This window comes from Melampsora larici-populina (assembly GCF_000204055.1).
Source record: "Melampsora larici-populina 98AG31 unplaced genomic scaffold MELLAscaffold_23, whole genome shotgun sequence".
Taxonomy (NCBI): domain Eukaryota; kingdom Fungi; phylum Basidiomycota; class Pucciniomycetes; order Pucciniales; family Melampsoraceae; genus Melampsora; species Melampsora laricis-populina.
The window spans coordinates 1,214,497-1,231,822 of record NW_006768787.1 but is presented as its reverse complement, the minus strand read 5'-3'; the positions used below and the strand labels follow the sequence as shown (position 1 = coordinate 1,231,822).

General features: G+C 36.6%; 5 protein-coding genes across 5 annotated transcripts in view; 2 read left to right on the top strand and 3 right to left on the bottom strand.

Annotated features, from left to right (window-relative positions):
* Positions 1-1,064: 1,064 nt before the first annotated feature.
* On the bottom strand, positions 1,065-2,636 carry MELLADRAFT_78078 (uncharacterized protein; the record flags this gene model as incomplete). The annotated part of the gene is made up of 1 exon (XM_007411062.1): positions 1,065-2,636. One exon carries the CDS (start codon positions 2,634-2,636, stop codon positions 1,581-1,583), a length of 1,056 nt encoding a protein of 351 aa, XP_007411124.1.
* A 1,575-nt stretch (positions 2,637-4,211) lies between these two features.
* On the bottom strand, positions 4,212-4,993 carry MELLADRAFT_78077 (uncharacterized protein; the record flags this gene model as incomplete). The annotated part of the gene is made up of 2 exons (XM_007411061.1): positions 4,212-4,638; positions 4,707-4,993. Coding segments are annotated over 2 exons (678 nt in total), but the record flags the coding sequence as incomplete, so codon positions are not given.
* A 2,975-nt stretch (positions 4,994-7,968) lies between these two features.
* On the bottom strand, positions 7,969-10,120 carry MELLADRAFT_72122 (uncharacterized protein; the record flags this gene model as incomplete). Its single annotated transcript, XM_007411060.1, has 4 exons — positions 7,969-8,534; positions 8,613-9,307; positions 9,532-9,850; positions 9,979-10,120. 4 exons carry the CDS (start codon positions 9,983-9,985, stop codon positions 8,521-8,523), a joined length of 1,035 nt encoding a protein of 344 aa, XP_007411122.1.
* Positions 10,121-11,577: 1,457 nt separating this feature from the next.
* MELLADRAFT_107505 (uncharacterized protein) lies at positions 11,578-13,168 on the top strand (the record flags this gene model as incomplete). Its single annotated transcript, XM_007411063.1, has 2 exons — positions 11,578-12,970; positions 13,065-13,168. 2 exons carry the CDS (start codon positions 11,578-11,580, stop codon positions 13,166-13,168), a joined length of 1,497 nt encoding a protein of 498 aa, XP_007411125.1.
* A 3,679-nt stretch (positions 13,169-16,847) lies between these two features.
* MELLADRAFT_107504 (uncharacterized protein) overlaps positions 16,848-17,326 on the top strand; it is a gene marked incomplete at both ends in the record, with an annotated part of 1,216 nt that continues 737 nt past the window's right edge. The window contains 2 exons of the mRNA XM_007411064.1: positions 16,848-16,937; positions 17,058-17,161. Of these exons, the coding sequence (XP_007411126.1) occupies positions 16,848-16,937; positions 17,058-17,161 (194 nt within the window). The remainder of the gene's footprint in view (positions 16,938-17,057; positions 17,162-17,326) is intronic.

The window sequence follows — 17,326 nt, the reverse complement described above, 5'->3', positions numbered from 1 at the left end:
CTTACCAACGTGGTACAGCGGTACATTCATTGAATCATTGAATGAAAGACAAGGCAAAGAGTTTCCAATTGATGCTGAGGAGCCGGGTTGAATAGTGGGTTATGAGAGTTAGAGTTACATTTTGCGGTTTGGAGGTGATGGGGTGTGTAAACGGTTTGGGGGGTGTGATTTTGGAGAGGGTGTGGTGAGGGGATGAGGTGGTTATTTTGCTTTGTGCGTGAATACAGGGTGCGGGGTGAGGTGTGTTGGTTTTTCAAGGCGAGGTGGTGGGTTTTCAGAGTCTAGGAGGGTGGTGACGTTTACGTGTAAGTGTTGGCTGGTGAAATTTAAAGACAAGTGGGTGGAAAACCTTTGATGGGGGTGGTGGTGGTGGACTTTCAATACGGTGGTGAGGTTTCATTAATAGCCTGGTGGATTTCAAAGACAGGGGGGTATGCTAGTGTAAAACAATGTAAGGGATTGGATGTGGTGGTGGGGAAAAGTCGAAGGGTGGTGGACTTTTACTAACATGGTGGGCTGTATCTTGTGGGGATTCGAGGCTGGTCTTTGTTTCCTTAAGCAAAAAGGGGACTTAGCCAAAATTGGATGCCTCCAAGAAGCTTCTTGAGATGAAGGTTCATCTTGGCAGTTGAACTCGAATGCCATTGGGCCATACAGATGTACGTATGACCCTATGGTATAGGGTACATACTTAAGTGTACAGGTGGCCATATCCGCAAGATTGTTTTATGCAAAAAATCTTTCGGCTTCACTTCTATGTGTTGAGCGCTACTCGTCTGATTACGTCTTTTCTTTTATCTCTGCCTATTCTACAAACTTATATCATCAGGATCTCTGATATCTTCTACTTTGATTTATCACATCTCCGAAGACAAACAAAAGTAACAACTGAAGAGCTCAGTGTAATCTTACAGATTTCCTTCAATATGAAAGCGAAACCTACTCATGATCAAATCCATTAAAATCAATATTTCATCCAACTTTGTGGCCTTAGTATTACCATATTGCTATATAAGTATCATACATAATTGATCAAGGACCTAAAATGATTTCAAATAATATTTAAACACTGAAAAATACTCTGACATTGTATGTTTCTTAACTAAATTTAATTATACACAAAATCTTTCATTTCATTCACATTCACAATTCGTATCATTATAATACTCTAAAACAAATCACTAAAATCAAAATTCTCAACGATTTTTCTTTAAACATGCTGATATTGCAAACCAAAAACAGGACACAAAAACATAGGAAAAAAAGGGTTCATGATAAACTTTAACTTAAAAACACACAGACATATATGTAAAGATGAAAAGAAAACTAACCATGTCGATTTCTTTACTTGACTACTTAACTTTATACATTGTTTTTTCTTTTTGAGAACAAAAAAGAGATTTTTTGGTTTGGTTTGTTCTATATTACTTAATCTATTATTGATTGAAATCAATGTTAAAAGTGTAAATGTTAATTTAAACTTTTCAACCCAACCCTTCTTTTTCTCCATCTTCTTCTTCCTAACTTCCAAACTTGATTACAAAAAGTTCAAAAACCTTTGAAAAAAAACTTTGAATGAATTAATCTTGAGGTTGTTTCGAAACTTGAATCAATTCATTTAATAAACTTTCAATTCGAACTTGACTTTCGACCAATCTTTGAATCTTTTTATCCCTCAACCCGTTCGCACGTTCAATCTTTTCTTCAATCTCTTTAACCATCGAAAGTTGTTCTAATGAACTTCTTAAACTGCTTTCACGATGATGATCATGATGTTCTAAATACGATCTATCTTGTCTTTCGAATTCTTCATCATTTTGAATAATCGAAGCTGGTCTTGTACTACTACGATTAGTGGCTTTTAATCGTTGATGACTATGAACCGAGTTAACTGATGAAGTCGAAATCGATCGTTTTAAGGCTTCAAAGGGTGTAATCAAATTCTCATTCATGCCTTCTGGTCTTTTCGAATAAGCTGGTGTAGATCTTCTATACGGACTTAACGGTTTAGAATCCCTTTTCCGTCCTGAACGTGATACTCCTGTATCAGTATCAGATGAAGAACTTGAAGAGATGGTAGAAATTGATGATGATCTTGTGTCTTGGGAAACATTGGTTGGTTTCACATTCCGTCCTGGACTTGGCGTTCCAATCAATGAAAGATATCCTTCAGGCAAAAACAATCGCTCGAGTGGTGTCATATTAAGGTTTTGCTTAGGACTAATGTTGATGTCTTGAGTTTTTCTTGAACCACGAGCTCCTGGTTGACTATGAGATCGTTTCATGGATCTTCGATTGGATTTTCTAGGAGCCGGTCCAGCCTCAAGTTCACCTTCTAATATCTTACGAGATCGACGTTTACTTGTGAATTTCGAGTTGCCTTTCAAGGTTGCATACCGATCATCTGGCTCAGCTTGACTTTGACTGGCTTCATTCTCATCACCTCCTCGAATCGTTTGTGCACCATCCGAAGGTCTTCGTCTATACAAAAACGCTTCATCATCTTCTATTCCACCATCCTCTTCTCCATGAATCGGAGGTGCCGGTTCGAAACTAAAACAAGCTTCAATAACAGCTGAAGATAAACCTCCGAATTTATGTAAGTTTCGAGTGATTCGAGATGACATTTGTGACATTTTAGTTTTCCTACTATCATGATGATTACGAGAAGAAGTAGAAGATGGATTAGGAACGAAATGACTTCCGATTCCTAATCCTCCTAAACTATTGACTACTGAAAGTTTTAATGAATTAGTCACTCGATTCTCTCCTTTTTCAAATGGTCCAACTACATATCTTTCAAAAAAACTAATCGTCAAAAGGATCGGACAACCAAAGAACCGACATAGAAAGACCACGACCGTATGAAATTTACGTGGTGTTAAGAATGGCTTCAAGATGATTAAGATCAGTAAGGCAGGTATGTTCCAAGGAGGTTGAAAGGAAAAGATCGCATCTGATTTAACTCCTTCAAATGTCAAGACTGCTTTGCGGTACAGAGTCTCGGCTATGGCATCGTTAGAGATGTCGCTGAAGATCTTTGACAAGATTGAGACCAGGACGGTGACTGAGAAGAAAGTAAGAACCAATTAGTCATAGGATTGATCAACAAGGAAAAAGACGACGAGATGCTTACCCAAGAGCGTATTAGACAGACAAGCATAGATGATAAAGATAGCAGGACCTACAAATGAAGTGAACTCTAGTATCAGCTCACCAGTTATTTAAAAAAAATGAAAGAACAATCAAGATTTGCTCACCTAACACCCGATGAAACTCGTGAGCAATTGTGATCCCAGTAGCATCTAATCCAAAGAAAATGTAAACCATCCATTTGGCGATTTGACCGATTGAATATTTTTCCATTTCACCTGCTTCAGTTAAACTAACTTGAAGCATATAAAGTGAATATAAAAACCCAAGAAAACACCAAGCTCCTAATAACATTAAAAACACAAAATCACTCATCATCGATCTTAAGGATAAAATCAATAGATTATCCGAAAGTGTAATGAAAGCTAATCTAGGAAAGACAAAGATTGCTAAACAAGATAAAACTTGATGAGATTGTTCATTTAACCAATAAGATTTCATATCATAATGAGATAAATAAAATAAACCAGAAGATCTTAAAGATAAATAAATTAAATAACCAAAGATGAAGGCAGCATCAAATCCATTCCAAAGATTGGCTATAAAGACACGCCAACCATGTTCTAAGATCGATCCAGTCTTGTCTAGGGCGAATCCCAAAGTAAAGATATTAAACCAAATCTCATATCCATTCATCCTATTCAATTCTCTAGTTTCCATGGTGGCTACATATGAGATGATCAGAATTCCATAATTAAAATAACCTAGAGCAGCTCTATTACGTGGAACTCCTAAACGATAATGATTGAGTAAAGGTGCATCTCTTGGATTGTAGAGTGAAACCGGTCGACGTTTGTATCGATCAGAGACAATATCAAAGATAGCCGTCGAAGTATAAACAATCTTTCCAGTCCAAATTGCCTCTGTGAAAAGTCAAGAGAGCGATTTGAATTAGTAAAAGAAGTCATTAGGGTTGAGAGAGAAAGAGAAAGAGAGATGGATTACCAATCACTCGTTGACAAGCCGGACTTCGAATGAATTGTTTAGCTTCACTAACAATAGCCATCTCAAGTGCATTACATTGAGAAGTCAGAATCTTTTTAGTATCTTTAACACCCCAATCAGCTTCCATATTTCGAATCACTTCGATCGGAGCACCTTGAAACATTTCAAATGCAGTAGCCAACACATTAGCCGATTTCAATAAACAATTTTCTTCTTCTTCTGGTGTCAGTTTAGGAGTCACAGTTGAAGATTTCATTCGTTTGGATCGATTTGAAAGGTGTTGAGATTCTTTGATCAGATCAGATTCATGTACTCTTCTTAAAACGTTGGTAGCTAAGATTTCACATAGAGAAGCTCGGGTTGCATTAACGGAATGTAAAGTGAGAGCATGAGTTGAATCGGTGATGAATTGAACTCGATTGACTAGCAGAGCAAAGACGATTGCAGGATGACGTAGATTGAAGTATTCTAATTCGAGTGGACGAGTGATGGATAGGGTGATACGTGGTGAAGTGAGTTGTTCAGTCGATAAAGGTGTGTCTAATCAGAAGCCAATCAAACTAACATTAGCATTTGAAACCATCGAGATAATGAATCGAATCCTTTACCAATCAATTCCAAGAGTCTTAGACGTATATCATGAACCAACTTGTGTATGCTAGTCAGATCATCATCATCATCATCATCTTCATCTTCAGTTAAAAGAGTGTCTGGTTGAAATGGTCTAGAATGCTGAGTTGAAGGTGAGACAGGTTGGAATGTGAGTTTTGGAATTAAATGAGTTCTTTCATGATTTAGTTCTTGATCTGAGTTTGCAGTGTTGATATCTAACATTCTTGAATTCGACTTGAGCTTTGACATGCTGATGATGATGTTGATGATGATTGTGATGGCGAAGAAAACAAAATCAAAATCAAAACTAAATGAAGATGTCTTTGAGAATATCTCAATTTACATAATTCATCAACATCTCATTCTCATCCCATGTCATGCCCATCATGAACCAAGAAATCCAACAGAAAAAAAAACCAATAAATCAATTCATGGTTTCTCTCGTACTACTACTACTACCATCTCATCAATCCAAACTTTACATATTTCTATCTACACCCAAGAAAATCAAAAATCAAACTTCTTCACTCTCTCCCCATCTTGATGATCAGTGTCTATAAAAAAAATTGAACAAAGTAGTTATGAATGTTTTTTTGTAAAGAGCTCTCATTCAAATACAACATTTACAAAGAGAAAACACAAAAAAAAGCAAAAAAAAAAACATCATTTGTATGGATTGATCCAGTTCATCATTCTTCAGATTTAAGGTCTTCTACTACTGTTGGATTAGATCCTTCTGAAATGATGATGGAATTACTTTCTGAATTCTCTTCCATTGGTTGATGATGATCTATTGGAGATTGATCTATACTAGATGATGATTCAATTGAATGTTGACTATCTTCCACTTCGATTGGAATTTCAGCATTTTTAGTATCAGATAAAGAAAGATTAGCAAGTTCAGTTAAAGGTTCTTCTAAATTCGATTCGGTAGATAAAGATTCTTCAGATTTAATAGGTGAAAGTGATTCAATAGGTTCATCATCATCTGACCATTCCGATAGATTTGTCACTTTTGAATTTCCTCCTCCTAACCATTGATCTCCATCATGACTCTCATCCATCACTTCACCTTCTTCTTCTTCATCATCTTCTTCCTCTTCCTCTTCTTCTTCCTTAATCACTTCTTCTACTACACTATTCAGTTTAGCAGTATGAGCATCCTGTGATGGTCTAGACTGATTAGATTGTCCAGCTTGTAGATTCATATCATTAGCTATCCCCAACAGTTCTCTTAAATGTTCATTTTCTTTCTTCAATCCTTCTACTTCAATCGCTGTTTGTAAGGCTGTATCTGAAAGTGATCCGTTTCGTTTTCCAACAAATCCTCCTCGAGATGGGTCTTGTAATCTAGGTTGATATTCAATGATCGATGTAGAACTACGTCTGGGTGGAGATGGTCCATTAGCCAAACCCACCGATCGACCCACTCCCAATGATCTGTATGCATTGAATGGATTCTTAAACTCTAATGGAGATAGAGTAGCTTGAGAAGTACCAGGATCGGGACTAGATAAGCTAGCGTCATGTCCAAGAAGTTGTGTACCTGGTGATACTTCTGATATAGCTCCTAATGGACTTGGACTTGGACTTGGACTTGTACCCATCGAATAAGCTTGATCTCGATTCCGATCTGAAAATTCATCAAGTTCATTCAAAGACGGTTCTTCTCCTAAAAGATCTCTCATTGCTCTTTGAATGAGAATTGAAATGTTTTGAATAGATTGAAAGACGTTTGGATCGATGATCAAGATCGGATTATTAGGATCATAAGGTGATTGTAAATTCGGTGGGATCCCAATCATCGATCTTTGTTGTTTTTCCATCAAAACTTGTGATTCGTAATACTTGATCATCTCAAGTTCGTGTTGTTGAGTTGAATGCTATTTTGAAAAAATCAAAATCAAAACATTTAATCTTAGTCTTCTCATGATTCACATGGTCATCGGAAATTCAATGAATGAATGCAAGTGAAAGATTTCGAATCAGACTGACAGCATGAGTACGAAAACGGGTCATGATTTGTTCAAGAGTGGTTTCATGATCCTTAAGAAGAATCGTAAGTTGTCTATTCTCATGTTGTAAAGTTTGATTCTCGATGACTAATTGAGCATTCATCCTTTCTACTTCAGATTCGAATTGTTCTACACATCCATCATCACACAAATCATCATCATCAGTGGATCCAATTCATTCTATTCATTCAGATCAATTTAGGAAAAAAACAAACCTTTACTAAGATCAACATTAAATCGTTTAAGTGCATAACCTGTACCAGTATGAATAGCTTGAGTTTTTAAATCTTCAGCTTGTTTCTTAAGTTGTTCACATTGTTCTCTATTTTGAGTAAGTTGTGATGATAATTCAGCTAAGAGGTGCCAAAGTCTTTGAAGATCTTCATCCATGACTGCCATCTCGATAGCAAAATAATAATAATACTTGATAATAATTAATTGATAATGATAATGATGATGATGATAAGTTAACTTGAATTGTTTGTATTTTCTTTGAGGTTGGTTGTCTTTGAGAAGTTGCTCATTCAAACAATTCATCGGTTCAACCACTTGGAATTTCGGATACACTCACCTGCCCGAACAGCCCGGGACGCTCGAGTATCTTTGCCTCGATCATCAGCTTCTCAGTTTCTCAATAGCAAGTTCATGGTCCGTAAAGCTTGGGCTCTAAAAGTTTTTTCATTTCCTTCTTATTGTCATCAAGTATTCCTGATTTTCGATTAGATGGCCGCTCTTCAAAGGTGTACTAGTCTCTTCATAAATACATACATTTTTTGTGAGTGTTGTATGCAATTAAGCCAAACGCACTTTAAAAAAAAGTTCATGGTCTTGGATTCTTGACTTCCAGGGTGATGCTCATATAGTCACTGACATTTGTGCTCTGAAGCATTTTGGTAAAGCTTTAGGCGACCGGTAATCTATTGAGGAAACTCTGATTGAACTTATTCTAACTTTTTTCCCAATATTGATCCTTGAATCCTAATCGAGGAATTTCTTCACAATTCTCTCTCTATTTCTCTTGAACATCCTTCTATATAGTATACTAATGTGCTTTTACGTTCCCTACGATTATCAAGTTTATAAAGCAAGTCAAGTACAAAAGAACTGTATAATTTTCGTACTTTCCTTGTTAAGATCTTGAAGCTTATGAGTTTAAATACAATAAGAATGACTCTCCTACCTTTAAACAAGCCTTTCAAAACCAGTCTTGGTCGTATGAAACCACTCTTCCTGACTATGATCACTCAAGGCAAAACTCAAAGTTCATTGTAAATGAATCCTACTATAAATCTGCTATCAAAACTCATTCTTAAAACAAATCAAAACAATCATCAAGCCAAGCCAAGAAATATAAATAATTGTTTGAATAACAAGAACCTAAATCAAATCTCGCAGATATGAATCAATCTAAACCCCCCCCCCGGAAAAAATTGAATTCAAATCAAATCAAGACCCAAAGTGACGGAAACAACCACCACCACATCGTTAACAAACCAACAAAAGCTAGCCTTCATAATCTGTTTTCATAAATAAAATTGTATATAACAGATTGTCATACAAACAAGAGTGATAGTGATACTGAGAAAACTCGCAATGATAAAAGTAAAATGGATTAGATGACCAAGAATAAGATCATCAATTTTGACAATGTTCAAGTACGCTTACTCAACCGGTCTTCTTCTTGACCATCTAGTTGACCTACATCCTACCTATTGTTCTTGCTCTTGTCTTCCCTCAACACATCATACAGTCACAAAACAAAAAAAAACAAAAAAAACAACTGATGATCATGCTTTCACAACTTAGGCACTAAAAATTGATTGGAATTAACAATTCATGAGATTAGCTCACTGATGAACTTTAGTCTGACATTCAAAAAACGCTTACCTTTCAAAGTTTTAGATAGCATAAATAAAGCCCAAGTCCCAAAGATGATACTTAACCAATGAACCTTTAAACCATATCTAGAATCAAGGAATTCCACAATCCCACCATACAACTGATTTCCCTTTTCATTAATCAATCGTAATCTTTCAAGTTGTAGTTTATCGATCCCAAGAGATTCCAATTTCAATAGATGTTGAAGGACTTGTGGATCTCTAGGTAAAGAGATTTGATCAAGTCGTATACATTGATACATGCCAGCTATCAAGCCTAAACTGGTAGGTATAGGAAGTCCTTCAAAACCAGATGGTTTAGGTGTTTGACCATTTTCGGGCTTAAAGGCTGCTGTTGAATTAAATCGTGCTAATCGAGTGAGTCCAGCACAGATGAAGAAAGTCAAGATACCGATATCAATAGGATGTCGAAGTCCAATACAATATCCAACAAGACTAGGAGCCACTCCAAAGGAAATTAGATCGGCAAGTGAATCGAGTTCTTGACCAAGTACAGATGATTCTTGTCTAAACCTAGCTACTTTTCCATCTAAGAAATCAAATCCAAGTGAAAGGATCGGAAAGAGACAGGCTCGATGTAGGTATTGAAGTTCAAGGCTTAGGATGAATTGACATGATGAGAAGATCGAAAGTGAACCGCAAACGCCATTCATGATGGTGATCACATCTGCTAATCGAAAGTTTCTGTATTGGATGTGTGTGTGTGTTTTTGATGAAAATCAAGAGTCGATCGATGGAATATATCAAAGGGTTTGTTGATCGAAAGGTCAAAGGATTTGAACAGTTGGAATCATTTCGCCAATCAAAATCACAAAAAAACAAAGCTTGTCAACATCCAAGAATAGGATTCCAACTTTTCATTCAAAACGTTTGAAAGTTGTCACTCCTAATAAAAAAGCTCAGCTAACCTAACCAAGCTGAAATGTCGATCATCATTAACGAATTCTTTAAGAGCAAGTGAATCGGCATCTTCTTTTGTATTGTTCAAGTTTGGTTGACGTAAAGGTTTTGAAAGACCAAGTTTATCATCAGATGTAAAAGAACTGCTTGATTCGTTTCGACTGATAGGTTGAATACCACCTTTCATGGTGATACTTTCACGTCTTGCATTGGTCATGATGATCGGATTAACTGTGTTGTTTAAACTTTCAATGGGATCTGTTTTGGCCGAAAGAGCTGAACTTTCTCCTGGTGCTGATGCAGGTATTGTCATTTCAGGATGAGTACCTAAAGAAGAATCAGAAGAAAAAAAAAGACTCACATCCAGTGAAAAGGATGTTAGCATCAGAGTTAGAACAGGTGTTATGAAGAAATGAAAAATAGAAAATGAAAAAAAAAGTTAAACTGATATTCACCCGGCATTTTGAATTTGATTATGAAACCGGTAAAGGGTGTTTTGAGTATGTAGGAATCGAATCGAATTGCGATCGAATTTGTGGATCTTTGAGAAAATAGAATTTCTTTAGTTGATCCAAGTGAAGAAAGACCGAGTTTTAGTCAGAAATTCTTAAGCTTAAGTAAACCGAATTGAGGTGTTTTGGCTTTTCTACAGTCGCTAAAGCCAGATTCCAACTACCCCTTGCCCGCAAAATCGAAATTTCAACTTCGACCCGGTGTTACCCTAACTCAATTCTACACTACACTCTATACCAGGACATTTATGAAATGGGCTGAATGAGCTCAATCTGAAAATGTGAAAATAAATCAAAAAAGTTGAACGGTTCTCAAAAGTTGATTACATATTTTTTTTACTAAAATTCCCATATTTTGGGACCTAAGCATATATTTAGGCTGTATTATGCTAATAAACGTAGTACCTTAGCCACCTAAGTACTTAGGCCCGCTAGCTTAAGTACTTAATAGCTCTAGTCGTAACAAAAGGTTGGCCACAAAATCATATCAATTACCACCTTGAACACTGGTTTTGACTAGTTGGAAGTCTGTTAGGCCTTATAGACTCTTGTTTGAGCCCTGAAAGCTATAATTCTGGTATAATATGATGGGTTCTTGAAGATTTGAAGATGCTAAAAAACTATTTTTTTGGAAATTCAAACCCCCGAAATTGGGACCGGGGGCGGCCCCGGGTCGAAAGGGTAGCTGAATTCAGCCTTTAGCGACTGTACAACATAAAACAGTACAGCCTACTGTTTCTGTTCATGATGCCATGTTTTATTGCGTCATTTCTTTCTGTACAAGAGCTCAGCCCTTTGATACTACCACTTCATCAATTCAAACTCTTTCAGTCATTCAAAAGTTGAAGAATTGTTTTACATTTCATCTGATTCTTGATCTCACTCTGCAAAACTTGACTTTGGAATCCTAAGCTATACAAAGATGATGGATTCCTCAGGTTTACTCAAAGTGAATTAAACAAAATCAAAAGTTTCCTATTCAAGAATGTAGAAGTCGATTTGGGAAGGTTCCAATCAAATCAAGATTATTATCATTGAAGATTGAAGTGAAGAATCGATCATGTATACCACTTCTTCAAAGTTTTCCATTTATGTCTGGGTAACGCCAACTATAATCTCTTCAGAAGTCTCCGTCTTTCGTACTTTCGTTGGGTCTTGGAAAAGTCCTATCAAAGACAAAAGATCGATATTCTGGGAATGGAAATCGAATTCTTTGGCAATTCGGCCTACAAAATGAATGATTCTCACAAGGATGTAGAGCCGCATTTAGCCAAGTAATAGAAGGATAGAGTAAACCTCACAATATTGCATCGCTTAAGCAGGCAAGGGCCACGGAAGAGGAATACCTTCCTTACTCGGAAAAGAACAATGAAAGACTTGACTTCCTTCTAAATACTTGAATAAGTTAAATGGAAAAAACGACTTGCTCATTCCCACTTACTCTCATTGAATTCTCTTCGCCTGTCTTCAATCAACAACCCCTGTGTTGCCAATCATCTATCGCATTGACTTATACCTTTTTGTTCAACTCAATTTCAAAAGATGTCTTGCGGAAGGAGCGCTAGTTCAAGATATTTTCCGGATGAAGTTTTAGAAGTGTTGTTTGATCATATCCTTGACTTTCATTCAAAATCGGATCCCGAAAATCACCTATTCCTACAATTTCGTTTGGTCTGTCAAAGATGGTCATATCTAATTTTATCTAAATATCTTCGTACCATCATCATACACTCTCCTCATCAACTAGAAAATCTTTTAAACAATTGGGCAAACCTTTCTGCTTCAAGTCCGGATTCCTCACTCACCTTTTCGCCGGTTCGACGTCTTGAAATTGGTTCAATTTATCATAGGAAAACGCTTGAATCATGTCGATTTTTAGGTCTTTATAGTCCTAAAACTACTGTTTTTGGTGATCTTTCGAATCCGAATCCAGAGTTCCATTTAGGATATTTACTTCGAGTACTTTATAAATTCAGATATCGAAAACCTTATTACCCAAGTGTTTGTACAGTCTATGGCGTCATTCAACTTATCAAGCTTTTAGGAGAGAATATCAAATGCCTTCATCTTACTTTTTCCGATTCCTTTGGATTTCCTCAACCTTTGATCACTTCTATTAGTAATTTATCTCTACTAAGATCTTTATCTATCTCCCATGCTCAAGATCCTGCTTTTGGAAGAAGCGAGGAAGGTAAAAGTTATGAACCTAATACATTAATTGACTTATTAAAATCTTTAACTAGACTTGAAACTCTTGAACTTGGATGTGGAAAAGGTTTACCTGATTTCACTGATTCGAATTTAAGATTACCAAACTTAATACAACTTAAGATCGTACATCAAAGCAAAACTTCTGAGATTGGAATCTTGAGTTTTTGTAAATTAATTCAAAATCAAATTAAGGTCTTTGAATTCTCGAGTTTAAGAGGTTCAGAAGATCATCCGAAATATTTTAAAAAGATGTTAAAATGTTTTCAAAATCAAGTAGAATTCATTAGAATCGATTCAGAAAATTTCGAATTCGATTTAAATGATTTAATTTCAAATCTAGAATTTCCAAAACTAAAGTTTTATGATCCAAGATTACCTTTAAGAACTTCAGATTGGTCAAATTTAGATAAATTCAAAATTAGTTTATCTAATCTACTTGAATCTGAAATCGTTCAAGAACTTAATACTTTAGTCATTGGTCCATATTCTGATTTTATGATTGATACTCCTTATGGTTTTGCTTATCATTTGAAAAGTTTATTTAAAGCTTGGGGTTTAATTAAGAAGAAAAGTGGTAGATTATCTAGAGATTTAAATCGTAGAGAAAATGGTCCATGTAGGATACCTAGGAATCTTAAAACTATTATTTTTCATAAACATCATGCTCTTGGTAACACTTCTATTGAATTGATTCTTGAAGATTTTCGTGAAATCGGAATCGAATGTGTGTTTTTAGATAGAATCGGATTACAAAAATTATCACCTTTTTAATTTTCTTGACTCTTTTTCTCTTTATCTGAACGCATTCTTCTTTGAAGTAAATTGCTTAACCTTTCATTTGGAATCTTGGAAATGGTTTGAATTGGTCTATTGTAAATTGTATTGGAAAGGAAGAGCGTTCAGAAAAGTTTGTTTGGCTTGAATTTGTTCAAGATCATGTTTATATGATCAAACCTCATTAGAATGTAAACTTATCTCTGTCTTCCTAGCAATGTACAGCAATGCTGCGTTTTTTGTATGTTTGTTATTGATTGAGTTCTTCATTTTGTATAATATGATCGCGTTCTGCTATGATGCATAATATTCAAAAGGATGTGTTGGCCCTTGTATATAACCAAGTAATTTGGTTATTCACGATTAAAGCGAGGTTGGACTTGAGTGTTCGTCCTTCCGTATCAAGCCTTACCCATATTGTAGTAAGATAAAGTACACTGAATTCTGCATTCTCTGGGATGGATCCGCAAAGCCAACGGCGTCTTTTCACAGGAAGAAGAATACTACATGGTATCTTCAAAACTGAAGATCAAACACGGTCAAAATTGAAGAACTTAAGAGAAGAAATTCACAAAGACCCGTTCAATTTATCGAGATATTGTGAGGATTTTTGGACGATGTACTACTTTCTCGATTTCGAAAACTATCACCTAAGGCTACATGATTGCATTGCCTCGGTTTGCCTCGATTCCTTGCTCTTTCAAGTGTTTGGACGAGTATCAACGCAGCAGCAAGATCTCAATCTCAAGTCAGATTTGAGGAAGGACATTCAACCCTTCAAGAAAGGTTATAACGTGCCTCAGAATGCCTCAGATGCGCTGGTGATATCCGCGATCCAATCGGTCAAAAGCAAAGAATTCAGCTGGTAAAATAATTGACACTGGTACTGAAGTCAGTGAATCCTATTTTAATCTCAATGGAACTTACCGCACAAGGTATTATATATTGCGTCATATCTTGAAGGCAACGAGTCAATGCTTTGTTACCAAAAAAGCCAATGCATTGCAGTCATTTTTGATTGTGTAAGGAAAGATTAAACGCCAGCTTGATATTTGCATAAGCACGTAGTGCCTTGGATAGCCGTGTAAGATGGAATAGTACTTCTATTGAATCCGAATAAAATGACTGCAGGATGGTCTCACTTGCTTTCATCCTATTGCAAGCTTCGCGGCCGAACGCCCTTGAGGGAAAGTCATTGGATTTGAAGTCAATTCCCAAGTTCGGTGACTCCAAAGGCCGGGCCTGAGATCTGATCAACCTTGGCTTAGCTTCACTCAACACTCTTTCGGCTAAGTATCATTTAATCATCTTTGTGTATACATATTCACTGAAATTCTCGCCAGAGGGTAGATTTCGAAATTACGCTGGTATGTCAATGACGGAATTTAGCCTCATTTAGTGTAGGGTAAATGTGGCATTGTACCTATTCTCGCAGCTCTTGGATGTAATTTCTGGGTGTCTATGTGTTTTTGGCACTTATAGGACATCAACATTCTCATCAATTACTCAAAGTTCCGTCTTCGTGCAAAGATTGCCGTTTGTAACTTTCTTCTTGTCTCTGATGTTGTGATCTTCTTCAATCTGATCAGTTGTCCTGGCTTGTGGAACAGGAAATCCCCGCTAGAGCTGATACTGGTAGACTTTGTTTTCTTGATTTTACTTGATATGTATCTTAGTTTGTGCGCATAACAAGACTGGGAAGATTAGTTTGAGCAGCCCGGGCTATGTGCTTTGGATGTAAGTCTCTCCTTTTTCAATCAAAAGTCCCTATTCCCTTTGCTAACCAAGCTGCTTTTAAGGGGCTTTGTTTCCGTGATCACAGTACTGGCCTTGAAAAGAGACTTCATTTCTAACACAGATCATGCAATAGGATGGTAAGCAGGTCCCTCAGGTATCCCTCCAAGCAACCCAAGTCATGCAAAAGACTGACCCTCACATTCTTGGTCAGCTTGATTTCTACATGCTTAAGGCACAAAATATTACTCCTTCTTGAAATGAGACACCTTTCAGCCACTGTTCCAAAAACAACAGGGAAGATGATGAAACAACTTTCTCTCTGTGATGATTTCTAATGCTGACATCATTGACTGTCTTCCCTTCTTAGAATCCTCTGCATCTGAAGTTGAACTTGCTGAAAGCAGCTTCAAATTGCTCTCCAATCAAATTTCAGAATCTCATGGTTGTATTTCTCTGTGCTTGATTACAGGCACAATTGAAGAAAAAATCAATCAATATGATCAACACATCTCAAGGAAGGTAGCATGGGCGCATCATGTGGTCTGAGTTTGATGATTAATGAAACATTGAGATAGTTAGTTGGGCTTCCCTTTTTTCCCTGCAGGTAACATGTGGATTTGAAGTTGAAATGCACTTTATTTTTGTTTGATTTTGGCACTAATTATTGAGTTTGAAGTTTGAGGAGATCAAAACCAAGATTTTCCCTGTACAAGATCAAAGTAAGTCAAAACTAGAGATGGAATCCAGTGTTCTTGAGTGGTATGACAGTCTTTGAAATTTTAGTACTTTTACACTTCACTCCCCAGATGGTGTACAACTTCATTGTTAGTCATTTCTGTTTGTGATTTTTTACAGCCACACCAATTTCTTTTGCGTAAATGATGGCAACCAAACATTTGAGCACTTCTTCTATTCTACAATATATAAATGGATTATGCTAATAAGATATAAAGATATTTGGAGTGAAATGTAATTACCAACACAATGATGTAATACACACAGTAACATGCTCAACATCATAAAATTGTTAGTCATTTCTGTTTGTGATTTTTTTACAGCCACACCAATTTCTTTTGCTTAAAGGATGGTGATCAAACATTTGAGCACTTTGTCCAACATCTTTTTGATCTGTTTGTGAACAAGGGCTAACCCAAGTGCCCTAGGCCAGGGGCTCTAACACCTGCAAGAAACAAAAGGATGGCTTTTAAGTGGGTGAATGCAATAGGTGCACTTTTGATGGGATGATTGAGTGCTGTTAGGGCTTCTCATCATTTTATTAAACATACAAAAACTTCAGTCAGCTACACTCAGCTACCCACAAGACCATAGACAATCAAGGACTAGGATATGGTCAAATGAACTCAAGTGCAATATCATGAAATGATTCATTCTTTAATTCTACAAAAAAATGTTGAACAACATCAAAATTATCACCCCAGCTAACTCCTTGTGATGACTCATAGTATAAAAATCTCACTACACATGAGGATGCTAGCCTCAGGGGTAGAGATGTTATCTATGCTTCACTATTTACCACTTGTTATATCTTTCGTCATATTGCAATGTTGTCAATTTGCAAGAGAATCAAGTGCTGCTTTAAATAAAGCTTAAAAGTTGCTACACAGATTAAGGGTAGTTGATATTTGTGGCGTAGTTTCCATGTTTCTCTCAAGGAATTCCCAGTTGAAGCATCATACACCCAAAGAAGGATGCACCAGGAGATATTTGACTGTATTTGCCTATGTGATACCTAGCCACAGCAGATTGAGTTTTTACATCATTCAAAGCTATTGGGGGAATTTGATACTATGTTTATCCATCATATACTTTAGGGCCAGGTGAGCCTTTTGCCTTTGATAATTTTTGATTTGATTATCATGAATGTATTCCAAAAATCCAATGATCCATAGCTTTTGGACCCAGAGTCAGACTCAGTGATACATATTCATGAACTTTGGTTGGAGTAAAATCCAAGTCCGATGTTGGTGCTGACAATTCAATTTACGCCCACGCTCAACATATTTTCATTTTTATTTGTGCCATTGCCTAAAGGAGAGAAATTAAGTAAGGCCTTCATGAGGAGATAGTGCATGCCTACTGCAGTAATGTGGACACAACACAAGAAGCACAATAGAGGTGCACCACCTCCAAAGCCTACTGCCAAAGGGGTAACACAGGGAGTGTGTTCACTAATTATGTGCTTCTGGATCTATCAGTGGGGCTGAAGATGGGGCAAGGCCATAGTTTGAATGAGATGCCAAAAACATGGAATGTTTTGTGTATAGGCAGTTTTTTGATAGAATGTCACACCCCACAAGCCTCATCTTTTAGAAAGACAAGGCTCCCAGACACACTTGAGAGTATTTCACATCCCAAACCTGAAAGAACTACAATTGCATCAAGAGTGAGTGTCTAGCTGTAAACACAAGAAGCATAGATTCTAATGGAAAAATTCCTTGGTCTTAGTTCTGGTGTTTGCTTTTGGATCTGTGATTTACTTCCAACATTTATGTCAAGAATGATACTTCAATCCATAAAAAAACAGTCTCTCAACATGACCATCTCCAAA